The sequence below is a fragment of the Geotrypetes seraphini genome, chromosome 4 (genome assembly GCF_902459505.1).
Source record: "Geotrypetes seraphini chromosome 4, aGeoSer1.1, whole genome shotgun sequence".
In the NCBI taxonomy this organism is placed as follows: domain Eukaryota; kingdom Metazoa; phylum Chordata; class Amphibia; order Gymnophiona; family Dermophiidae; genus Geotrypetes; species Geotrypetes seraphini.
The window spans coordinates 133,874,517-133,887,761 of record NC_047087.1 but is presented as its reverse complement, the minus strand read 5'-3'; the positions used below and the strand labels follow the sequence as shown (position 1 = coordinate 133,887,761).

The window sequence follows — 13,245 nt, the reverse complement described above, 5'->3', positions numbered from 1 at the left end:
AGAAGATCGCACCACCCTATACCAAATTGAAAGAGAACTCAAGGCAGCCGGAATGCTCAGTAAATGCACATCAAGGGGTCCACAAGTCCACTCCTCGCCATGTTGCGAACAAAGACTCTGAAAGTAATGGCGAGCTTGTAAATAGGCAAAGAATTGAGTTTTGGGAATGTCCCACTTGTCCTGAAATAGGGCAAAAGAATCAAATACACCTGTATCCCCATCCATCATATGAGAAAGAGTCAGGGCCCCCTGAGAAGCCCAAGCAGCAAATGGGGAACGGCCTAACCCCGGGGGAAAATCAGGATTGCCCTGAAGTTGCAAAAAGGGTGAAGCCCGCGGAGATCGCGCCTGCACCCGACGCCACCACCACCAAGCCTGACAAAAAGGACGCAAAAACTTCATTTTAGAGAACAACTTGCCCCCCACCCCACGAGGTGCATGCACAAGATTCAAAAAAGTATATGGGGTGGACAAGCCCGCCATCCATCCCAGCGGAGAGAATCTAGCCACCTCCAATACTCCCTCATGAATAAAGCGCATTAAGGCCGCCACGTTATATGCACGAATATCAGGAAGGCCCAGGCCCCCCACCTGCTTAAAAAGCGTCAGCTTCACATAAGCAATGTGCGCTGTCTGGCGGCGCCAGAGAAATGTTGAAAAGAGAGATCAAATCCGGCGGATATCCCGCTGCAATACCCAAAAGGGCACTGTTTGTAGAGTATATAACAACTTAGGCAATAGGATCATTTTGATCAACGCTGCCCTCCCCAATAGGGACAGCGGGAGATCCCGTCACTTAGAGCAAAGATCCTGAATTCTATCAATAGCAGCCAAGATATTACGCTGGTACATAACCCTGGGTTCTGTATGCAAATAGACACCCAGATACCGCATCGGTGCTCGCACCGGGGGAATCTGTAGTCCAGCGTGCCAGGGTTCCCAACCAAGTCCTGTCAAAGGTAACAATTCTGATTTATCACAGTTCACTCTGTGACCTGAAAGAACACCAAACTCAGACACCAGAGGCAGCGCCACCGGTAAATGAAGCGGAACCTGGTCCAGAAAAAGCAGGATGTCGTCTACAAACAAGGTAATTCGACACTCCGCCGTACCTATGTGGATACCCCGCAGGAAAGGGCTAGACCGAATCTTAATAGCTAGCAGCTCGATGGCTAACACAAACAATAGAGGAGAGAGGGGACAACCCTGACGCGTACCCCGACAAAGTGGAAAGGGCTGCGAAAGGCCGCCATTAATATTGAGGCGTGCCTGCGGTTTCATTTAAAGCCCCTGAATCCAGGTGAGGAAGGTCCTAGCTATGCCATACTCCTGCAACACCCAGAAAAGGTACCTCCAAGAAATACTGTCAAAAGCCTTTTCCATATCAAGCCCAACAATTGCTGAGGTACCCCCTCCCCCCCTGCGTTCATGAATCGCAGTCAACGCCTTGAGAAGATTCATAGATGCATAGCGCTGGGGAACAAATCCTACCTGGTCATCCCCAATGAGCTGAGGGAGGAACACATTGAGCCGAGCTGCCATGATGGAGGCCAACAACTTAACATCCTGATTTAATAAGGAGATCGGTCGATAAGAACCGACCTGCGCGGGATCCTTCCCAGGTTTCAGGAGCAATGTAATATGAGCTAGATTACTCAAAATGCCCGCTTCAGAGGTGGAAAGGAAATTGAAATAATTTCCCAAGGGTTGTGCAATCAGATCAGGCAATAGTTTATAATATTCCAGGCCAAACCCATCAGGACCCAGTGATTTAGTAAGTTTTAGTTTTTTGATCCCCAACCGAATTTCCTCCAAAGAGATAGGGGCATTCAGCTGCTCCGTCTGAACCTCGGACAGCCGCGGAGTACGTATATCCCTAAAAAAACGATCCCACTCCTCTTCCATGAAGTCCCTCCTCGCATAGAGTGCGCTATAGAAGTCCACGAATTGCTCCCAGATTTGAGATTCCTGAGTGAGGTTCTCTCCCCGAGAATTCCGCACCAATTGAATAATTTGCTTCTTCCTATAGTGACGGACCAAATTCGTGAGTAGTTTGCCCGCTTTTCCACCCCATTGATAGAGACGAAATTTTTGATAATAGATATCCTGGCGGGCACGTTAATCCAATATCTCATTAATCTGAGAACATAGAGAGCGAATTTGCTGACTATCCGTCCCCTGTAAGGTTACTCGATGTCGTTTATGCAACTCGGCCAACTGCCCAGACAGAGCAAGAAGTTTCTCCCCCTGTTGTTTTCGACTAGTGGCTACATATTGGATGATATGACCCTGCAGCACTGCCTTAGAAGCTTTCCAGAACATCGCTGGATCGACATCAGGAGTATTATACGAGTCATAGTCCAACCACTGGGCGCGCAAATACTCATGAAACTTTGTATCATAATAGAGAGCGGCAGGAAATCGCCAGGAGCTATCCCCCCGGCACTCCGTAACCGCTACTGTCACTACTACTGCCGAATGATCCGACAGTGTGGTGTCTTCAATAGAAACTTTGTCCACTCGAGGAAATAAAGCATGGGACACCAGAACATAATCTAATCTAGAATACATGGAATGAGGATGGGAGTAAAATGTATACTCTCTATCAAAGGGGTGAAGAGTTCTCCAGGCATCCACCACCGCTAACTGATCACAGAGAAAGTTCACACCCCGATGTGCTGTATGCTTGGGCCGCGGCCTGGCAGGAGAGCAATCAATAGTCAGGTCAGCCGTAAAATTAAAGTCACCTCCCACAACCAAGTGATAAGTAGGATATTGAGCTATAATACCCAACAACCCCAAGTAAAAACTATGGTCATAAACATTCGGGGTGTACAAATTGCAGAGAAGAAACTGGAAACCCCACAATTCCCCTAGGACCAAAACGTAACGACCAGTTTTATCCTGAATGGTCTTATGAATGTGAAGGGGTAGATGTTTATGGACCAAGATAGCCACCTCCCGTTGTCGGCCATTATATGCAGAGTACTTTACATCCCCGACCCACTCCCTGCGCAGCTTCTCATGTTCAGCGCTAGTTAGGTGGTTTCCTGAAGGAAAGCAATATCCGCCTGATGTTGCCGGAGCCAAGTAAAAAAATTTTTTCGTTTTATAGGAGAGTGGATACCATCAACATTAAGAGTAACCACAATCAGATTAACCATAGCTGTGCAGCATAAAAAGCCACCAGTATTGCCACAGAGTACAAGGAGAAAATAGGACAAGAGACCAGACCCCCCCAGCTAGGCCTGGCTCCCAGCAATAAGAGCACCTTTAGAGCCCATAGTACCCTTACCCTCCCACAGCCCAATCCCACACACACCATCCAGACATATACCAACCCCCACTCATACACCACAGCCAAGCCCCCGAACTCCCCTCCCCCTAAGCATGAAAGCCCCTCCGACATGCAATCCCATAAACATACCCTTCAGCCTACCCAGAGACCCCCCCGGTCACCCCCCGATCTATATCCCCCGGACCCCAAAGTTCAACAGGACAAAACTGGAAAGAAAGTCCGGTCCATTGGCATGATGGATTCCAGCAAGACCTTGGCCAATGACCCCAGCAAGCAGATCATTCCCCTGGTATGGTCAGAGAGGCTCTCCCAGCCGCCGCCAAAAGTCCCAGAAAAAGGGGGAAAGAACGAGACCTTCCCCCAGGACTCACCAGCATACCAAGCAGATCTTCAGATCGTCAGACCCCAGTCCAAACGGGCTGGGAGAGCCCCCAAACACCCCGGAGTGCCAAGCCTGCCACAGAAGTCATCAAAGAGCCAAAAAGCCCCAACATAGGAAAGGAGTGCCAAAGGAGCAATATTAAGTAGATAACTTCGCCAGTAAAGCCCGAGCCTCCTCCGCCGTGGCCAGGTTGTGAGTCTTTCCATCGTGCCATACCTTCAGCTTACCCGGGAACACCAGGGCAAACTTTATCCCCCGGTTATGCAGGTCTGTGCAGAATGGTGACATTGCTTTTCGTTGGGTAGCCACCCTGATCGAATAATCATTAAAGGCCAGCACTTTGGAGCCCTCGTATTCCAAGGCCCCCACCTTACGAAATGCCCAAAGAAGCAGTTCTTTTTCACACCAATTAGCGTAGCAGGCAATAGCAGTGCGGGGTCTCACATCTCCAGCGGTGCGTGGCCTAACGCGATGACCCTCTCACATTCGAAGCACATTGCGCCTATTTCAAGGCCCAGTGTGGTCGGCAGCCACTTGCTGAAGATGTCATACAACGCCGGATCAGTGACCAACTCCGGGATCCCGACCAACCTCAAGTTGTTACGTCGGCTTCGGTTCTCTTGTTCTTCCATCCTGTCAGCCAACTCCTATGACTGTTTCTGCAGCTCAGCCATCTGCGCGGCCATACTCGTACACTTGTCTTCCTGGTCAGACACGCGCTGCTCAACCTCATTCAGGTGCCGAGTATGGGAGTCAAATTTTTATTCATCTCGTCTACAGCAGACTGGATTTTATTCAGTCTATCCGCCAGAGCAGCCGACACGGATTTAGTAATGTCGGTAATCCAATCTCCAGCCGGAATTGTAAAAGTGGCTTGTTCTGCCGCCATCTTGGAGGGGGTAGACGGAGGTTTTTCCCTGGAGCCTCGCACCAATTTAATCGGCATACCCAGTGCTGGAACCCAACTCCAAATGCACCCGGTGAGAGCAGAAGCTTGTCCCCAGCAGTAAAGCAGGAAAAATCCCCGAGAGATATAGAAAAAGCAGGTATTTTATGCCGATTTTAGCGAGGTGGGGTGGGAGCTCTCCTCACCAACGTCCTTCTAGGTAGGCTGCATCACGTGACCCCCGCTACTCATCCTCCTTTTCTTCCTACCCTGTCTTTCCTGAACAGAATATAACCCGGTATAACTACATCCCAGTCAAGGTTCTCTGTGAACCATGTCTCTGTGATCGCCACTATATCAAACTCCATTTCTTCCATCACAGCTTCTAGATCCAGAATCTTGTTTCCCATACTTCGAGCATTTAGTATATCCTGCTTTCCAGACATTGCCCCCTTTTCCCTTCCGTGTAATCATGCCAATAGTGGATTGCCAATTTATAATCCTGTATGCTCTCTCCAGTCACAATCTGAGAGGTGCTTCTATCTGCCTTCAGTGAAATTTGTTCTTTTCAGAAAGTGCCTGTAAATAACAGTCATGGAATCAGATCTCTTCTACTATAAGATCATTATTTAGTGGTCCTTTTACTGAGGCACACTAACGATTAGCTCGCGCTAAATTCTAAGGTGCCCATTATATTCTATGGATGCGTTAGCTAAATCGGTTAGCGCGCCTTAGTAAAAGGACCCCTTAATGTTCTATAAGGCTGTGGAAACTTTATTTTAAATTTGTTTGTTTATTGTTGAATTGATTGTAAATTTTATTTCTGTTGTATTTTTAAAGATGTGTAAAATATTGTGAATACAGTACTCCCCCAAAATTCACGGGTTTCAGCTGATCGAAGGCAGGAGAGGGCAGCTGGGGTGACGGCGGGTGCTTAAATTGCGAAGCCGGGCACATTTTCCAACCGCTTATTCCTGATACTTTAGTACCAGGAAGAGGTAGTCGGAAAATACTGCGAATTACTGAGTTCGCGATTTGTGAACCGCGAATTTGCGGGGGTTTACTGTATAACCCATTTTGGGAGGATGAGCTAAGAAAGAAACTATATAAATGAACAAACAGTATTATGTAATAGAATCTGGGCGTCCATTATTAATATGCAGCGGAACCTGAGTGAGTAAAGTATTTGAATAGTTATTTTTCTTCTTTTTTTCAGGAGCGAATAGAATACTCCAAAACTTTTCAAGGAAAATACTTCAACTTTCTAGGATACTTTTTTTCTATTTACTGTGTCTGGAAAATATTCATGGTGAGACATTTGTTTATCTAGTGGTTAGTGTTCTTTTGGGGGGGTGTTTCTTAGAAAATGTCAGTCTGTGAATTGTAAAGTATTTGGCTGATTTTTAATGTGTATTTCAGACTAATTTTCAGAGAAACAGTATTGATAGGATTTTTGTTTTTTTATTCCAAAAATTAGTTCAAAGTAGACACTGTAAAAGGAATCATGTACTTAACTGCTTTTTTATGGATGACCAAGGAAGAAAATAGCATGTGCACTTGTGAAAAAGACCTGTACACTCACTATTTTCCTGCCCTGACTTTATAACATCTCTGGGAAAACTTTGTATTCCATTTTAAAAAAGATGTATGCACTCTGTTTAAACCTGCGCCTTCTTTTAGCTGGTTTGTGTGTGCAGTTTCCAGACCCCTTAATTTACTGGATTAACCCCCTCCTTTACAAAGTCACGCTAGCATTTTTAGTGCTGGCCGCCGCAGTAACAGTTTCAACACTCATAGAATTAAAGAAGAGGGTAAATGATTCTGAAAATTGTCCAGAAGTCTTATATGTTTGCAAATACTTTGTATTAAAAGTTACCTGGGAAAATTCCTGGGAAAATTGTCCACACGGGGGTAATTACATAACACGGAGCCTATGTAAAAATTTTTAAAAAGCATCTATTTTAGGTCTGTTATGTAAAGCAATATAGGTGCCTATGTGCCTTTATGACATAGGCTTTTAAAACAGAAAATAGTGAAGTTTCTGAAATCCAGTGGATTAACGGATCCCACACAACATGGATTCACTAGAGGCAGGTTTTGTCAGACAAATCCGATCAATTTCTTTGACTGGGTGACCAGAGAAATAGATAGAGGGAGAGAACGCTAGATGTGGCATATTTAGATTTTAGCAAAGCCTTTGACAGTGTTCCACACAGAGGTCTAATAAATAAACTGAGTGCCCCCAAAATGACAGACTGGATGAGGAACTGGTTGAGTGGAAGGTAACAGAGAGTAGTGGTCAATAGAGATCACTTTGAGGAAAGGGGTGTTACCTGTGGTGTACCTCAATGTTCAGCTCTTGGGCCTGTTCTTTTTAACATTTTTTGTAAGCGATATTGCTGAAGGGCTGTTTGGTAAGATTTACCTCTTAGTGGGTAAAACCCAAATCTGCAATAGAGTAGACACCCCTAATGGTGTGGTAAACATGAGGAAGGATCTAGTGAAGCTCGAGGAGTGGTCTGAAATTTGGCAGCTAAGATTTAATTCTAAGAACAATACAGTTTAGGGGGTAAAGATCTTTGTGTATGAAAGAGGAGTGGGACTTGGGTATGATAGTATGTGATGATCTTAAGGTGTCCAAACAGATTGAAAAGGCAACAGTGAACGCTAGAAGGATGCTTGAGTACATTGGGAGAGGAATGGCCATTAGGATAAAGGAGGTATTCATGCCCCTGTATAAGAACCTGGTGAGACAAGTTTCAAGTTTCAGGTTTATTGAGATTTTGATTTAAACGCAATATCAAGTATTTTCAATGCGTATAACAATAATAATTGGGGGGGGGAGACAAATAAAACAGTTTAAAACCATATACATAGTTACATTAAAGATATGTAAAGAATTAGAGGTTAAATTACATTTAATTTAAAATAAACAATTAAAATAGAATAATAATTAGGGAAGAACAATTTTTTATGAAGACTTAGTCTAAGAGTAATTGTTAAGGTGAGACCTGATCTAAAAGTAAATAGGAGAATCTAAAGGATTGTTTGATCTAAGATTCATAAGCATCTTTATAAAGATAGCTTTTTAGATTACTTTTAAATTTTTCTAGGGAGGTTTCAGCAAGCAAATAGATTGGAGACCTCATTTAGAATATTGTGTTCCATTCTGGAGACCACGCCTTCAAACATGATGGAGTTGGTCCATAAGAAGGCTTCTAAAATGGTTGGTGGTGTAAATCATAAGACGTATGGGGACAGAATTAAAGATCTCAATAGGTATACTTTGGAGGAAAGGCAGGAGTGGGGAAATATGATAGATATGTTTAAATATCTACGTGGCAAAAATACATGTAACACATGGCCTGCTATGAACCAGGTGAAGCCTTATTCAGTTCCAGTCTCGGTGATTTTTGCCTTTCTTCAGGCTGGTCTTGATAAAGGCCTCACTGTGGCATCTCTTTGGGTCCAGATGGCTGGGCACTCTTGTTTTAGAGTCTAGGATTGTTGTTAAGCCGCCATTCCCTTCCTAGGGCCTCAACCTGGTGCTGTCTAGCCTCATCAAGGCTCTCTTTGAGCCCCTTTGGGATGCTTTCCTGTTGGACTTGACACTCAAGACTGTATTCCTGGTCACTATTTCCTCAGTGTCTCGGAACTCCAGGCCCCTTTTTTTTTTTTTTTTTTAAATTAGGATTTTATATACCGCCTATCAAGGTTATCTAAGCGATTTTTACAATCAGGTACTCAAGCATTTTCCCTATCTGTCCCGGTGGGCTCACAATCTATTTAATGTACCTGGGGCTATTATAGGGTCCCATTCTTCCACATCTAGGAGATTGGTATGTCCCTATGTATGGTTCCTTCCTTCCTGCCTGCCGAAGGTGATGTCGGCTTTACCTGTTAATCAGGAGGTGTGTTTGCCTGTTTTTCAGCCTACTGGTTTCAGGACACAAGATCACCTTTTGAAGAAACTTGATGTGCACAGAGTGCTTTTTCGCTATCTGGAGGTCACTAACGAATTTTGTGTCTCTGACCATCTGTTTGTAAGAACATAAGAATAGCCTTATTGGGTCAGACCAATGGTACATCAAGCCCAGTAGCCCGTTCTTATGGTGGCCAATTCAGGTCCCTAGTATCTGGCCAAAACCCAAGGAGTAGCAACATTCCAGGGCAATCAGTGGCTTCCCCCCTGTCTTTCTCAATAGCAGACTATGGGCTTTTCCTCCAGGAAATTTTCCAAACCTTTCTTAAAAGCAGCTACACTATCTGCTCTTACCACAACCTCTGGCAATGCGTTCCAGAACTTCACCATTCTCTGAGTGAAAAAATATTTCCTCCTAATTGATTTTAAAAGTATTTCCCTGTAACTTCATTGAGTATCCCCTGGTATTTATAATTTTTGACGGAGTGAAAAATTGATCCACTTGTACTCATTCTACTGCACTCAGGATTTTGAAGACTTCAATCATATCTTCCCTCAGCTGTCTCTTTTGCAAGCTGAGGAGCCCTAGCCTTTTTAGTCTTTCCTCATATGAGAGGAGTTCTATCCCTATTATCATCTTGGTCGCTCTTCTTTGAACCTTTTCTAGTGCTGCTATATCTTTCATTAGATAAGGAGACCAGAATTGAATGCAATACGTCAGGTGAGGTTGCACCATGGAGTGAAACAGGGGTATTATAACATTGTTAGTCTTGTTAACCATCCCTTTTTAAAAATAATTCCTAGCATCCTGTTTACTTTTTTGGCCTCCACTGTACATTGGGCGGAAGGTTTCATCATATTGTCTACAATGAAACCCAGAACCTTTTCTTGGGTGATAATCCCCAAGGTGGATCCTAGCATCTGGTAGCTTTGCTGACTCATTTAGTTAAGCGGGGCGCTCCTGCTTCCAAGGCCACGATTTCCAGATGGATCCATAGGACCATTTGTCGGCTTATATTCTTTCGGGGAAACAGTCTCCTGTTTCCATCAAGGTGCATTCTACCAGGAGTGTGGCTTCTTTGTGGGCTGAAGCTAGAGCTGTCTCCCCTAAGGAGATTTGCAAGGCGGCAACATGGTCCTCTCTACACATGTTTGCCAAGTTTTACACAGTGGATATGGCGGTGAGACAGGACTCTGCCTTTGTGTTCTTGGTCTTATGGGCCAGCACAGCAAGCCCACCCTAGCTTTTGGGGGACTGTTTTTGGGGGACCCATCTATCTAGAATGTCTCGCCTATTGCACTGGAAAAGGAGATTATGTACTTTCCCTGGTAAGCTCTTTTCCAGTAGATAGATGAGATACACTTCTCCCTCATCATTCGCGGGGGATACGGGCAGAGCCGGACCACGAATGCCGAAAACCCGCAATTATCTGGCTCTGACCCACCCCCACCTCCCTGCCGCCTTCCAGGCCTTACCTGGTGGTCTAGAGGGCTTTCGGGGCAGGAGCAATCTTCCTACGCTCCTGCCCCGTGCAGATCGCCATCAGGAAATGGCTGCAGGGAGGAAAAAAAGATGGATTTGTGTTACATTTTTTTATTTTCCCCCTCCCCAGAAAAAAATCGGATTATATGAAACCGCGAGTGCAGGAACCGCGAATGGGGAGGGAGAAGTGTATTTTAAATTCCACCCCTGTCCTTCCTGTGCCTGCCTAATATCTGTCTGTTTATGGTTCTTCAAATTGTTTCTTGGATGCCTGTTTGCCCTTGGGGGCTAGAAAGAATACTGTATATAAGAACATAAGAACATAAGCAATGCCTCTGCCGGGTCAGACCTGAGGTCCATCGTGCCCAGCAGTCCGCTCACGCGGCGGCCCAACAGGTCCAGGACCTGTGCAGTAATCCTCTATCTATACCCCTCTATCCCCTTTTCCAACAGGAAATTGTCCAATCCTTTCTTAAACCCCAGTACCGTACTCTGCCCTATTACGTCCTCTGGAAGCACATTCCAGGTGTCCACCACCCGCTGAGTAAAGAAAAACTTCCTAGCATTTGTTTTGAATCTATCCCCTTCCAATTTTTCCGAATGCCCTCTTGTTCTTTTATGTTTTGAAAATTTGAAGAATCTATCTCTCTCTACTTTCTCTATGCCCTTCATGATCTTGTAGGTTTCTATCATGTCTCCTCTGAGTCTCCGCTTTTCCAGGGAGAAGAGCTCCAACCTCTCCAATCTTTCAGTGTATGAAAGGTTTTCCATGCCCTTAATCATTCGTGTCGCTCTCCTCTGGACCCTCTCAAGTATTGCCATATCCTTCTTAAGGTACGGTGACCAATACTGAACACAGTACTCCAGGTGCGGGCGCACCATTGCCCGATACAACGGCAGGATGACTTCTTTTGTTCTGGTCGTAATACCATTTTTAATAATACCCAACATTCTGTTTGCCTTCTTCGCGGCGGCTGCGCATTGCGCCGTTGACTTCATTGTTGTATCCACCAGTACACCCAAATCTCTTTCAAGGTTACTTCCCTCTAATACTAATCCCCCCATTTGGTAGCTGAACATCGGGTTCTTTCTCCCTATATGCATGACTTTGCATTTCCCTACATTGAATTTCATCTGCCATTTATTCGCCCACTCCTCCAGTTTGTTTAGGTCCCTTTGTAGGTCCTCACACTCTTCCGTAGTTCTAACCCTTCTACAGAGTTTAGTGTCGTCCGCAAATTTTATAACTTCACATTTCGTCCCCGTTTCCAGGTCATTAATAAATATATTGAACAGCAGCGGACCAAGTACAGACCCCTGCGGAACTCCGCTCGTGACTTTCCTCCAGCCCGAGTAGTGACCCTTCACTCCAACCCTCTGTCTCCTGCCTGCCAACCAGTGTTTGATCCATCTGTGTACTTCTCCTTCTACCCCGTGGTTCCACAGCTTCTTAAGTAGCCACTCATGGGGTACCTTGTCAAAGGCCTTTTGGAAGTCAAGGCAAATGATGTCTACAGGTTCCCCTTTGTCCAACTGGCTGTTTACCCCCTCAAAGAAGTGCAGTAAGTTTGTTTGGCACGATCTTCCCTTGCAGAAGCCATGTTGGCTCGCTTTCATCAGCCCATTTTTTTCGATGTGCTCACAGATGCTGTCCTTTATCAGTGCTTCTACCATCTTGCCTGAGACCGATGTCAAACTTACCGGCCTATAGTTTCCCGGGTCTCCTCTTGACCCCTTTTTAAAGATAGGTGTAACATGTGCTATCTTCCAGTCCTCCGGAATCTCTCCAGTTTTCAAGGATAGGTTGCAAACTCGTTGGAGTATTCCCGTTATCTCATTTCTTAGTTCTTTTAGTACCCTAGGGTGGATTCCGTCCGGGCCTGGTGATTTGTCGCTTTTCAATCTATCTATCTGTTGGAGGACATCCTCATGGCTCACCTCTATTGCTGACAGTTTTTCTTCTTGGTTACCATGGAAGATCATGTCAGGTTCCGGTACACTGGATGTGTCCTCGCTTGTGAAGACTGACGAGAAGAATTTGTTTAACCTGTCGGCTACCTCTTTTTGCTCCTTTATCACTCCCTTTTTGTCTCCATCATCCAACGGTCCTACTTCCTCCCTCGCCGGTTTCTTCCCCTTAACATATCTGAAGAATGATTTGAAGTTTTTTGCCTCCCTGGCTAATCTCTCTTCGTATTCTCTTTTCGCTCTCCTAACCACTTGATGACATTCTCTTTGGCGTTTCCTGTGTTCATTCCAGTTTTCCCCAGTTTGGTCCTTTTTCCATTTCCGGAATGATTTTTTCTTGTCTCCTATCGCTTTCTTTACCTCATTGTTTATCCATGCGGGGTCTTTTGTTCGGTTTTTTTTTTGCACCCTTTTCTAAATCTGGGGATGTACATATGTTGTGCTTCTTGCACTGTGCCCTTGAATAGAGACCAGGCTTGCTCTACAGTTTCTGTTTTCCTTGAGCTGTTTCTAAGTTTTTTTCTTACCATTGCTCTCATAGCATCATAGTTCCCTTTCTTGAAGTTGAATGTTGTCACTGTGGTTCTCTTCCCTTTTGCTGTACTTACTCCTAATTTGTACTGGATCATGTTGTGATCGCTGTTTCCTAGTGGTCCTACTATTTCCACTTCTTTTGCAGGTCCCCCTATTCCGTTGAGGATTAGGTCAAGAGTGGCATATCCTTTTGTTGGTTCCTTGACAAGCTGATCCATAAAGCAGTCCCTCACAGCCTCTAAGAATTCTGTTTCCCTCGCACAGTTTGAGTTTCCAATATTCCAGTTTATCCCGGGGTAGTTAAAATCTCCCATTACTGTCACATTCCTGTTGTTGCCTTCCCGCCTCAATTCTACTGCCAGATCTTTGTCGTTTGCTTCCGTTTGTCCAGGTGGACGATAGTATAGACCCAATCTTATGTCAAAGCCACTTTTTCCTGGTAATTTGACCCATAATGACTCCAGTCCTTCCGCCTTTGGTTCTATATCCACTCTGGACGAGGGAATGGTGTCTTTTATGTATAGTGCTATTCCTCCACCCTTCTTATGGGTCCTGTCTCTTCTATAGAGTTTGTACCCTGGCAGCACTACGTCCCATTGGTTATCCTCGTTCCACCATGTTTCCGTGATTTCAATGATGTCTAGGTTTTCTTTTTTGGCTATGGCTTCTAATTATCCCATTTTGGTCTATAGGTTCCTTGCATTAGCGTACAAGCAATTTAAGTCCTGGTCTTTTCTTTTCTCTGCTGGTTTTACATGTGTTTTGCTCCTCT

At 44.9% G+C, this 13,245-nt stretch overlaps 1 protein-coding gene across 3 annotated transcripts in view; it reads left to right on the top strand.

The window, feature by feature from the left end:
- Nucleotides 1-13,245, top strand: part of GPR89B (G protein-coupled receptor 89B) — a 136,152-nt gene that overhangs the window by 73,445 nt on the left and 49,462 nt on the right. For all 3 annotated transcript variants that reach the window (XM_033942002.1, XM_033942004.1, XM_033942003.1), the window contains exon 10: nucleotides 5,783-5,875. In XM_033942002.1, the coding sequence (XP_033797893.1) occupies nucleotides 5,783-5,875 (93 nt within the window). The remainder of the gene's footprint in view (nucleotides 1-5,782; nucleotides 5,876-13,245) is intronic.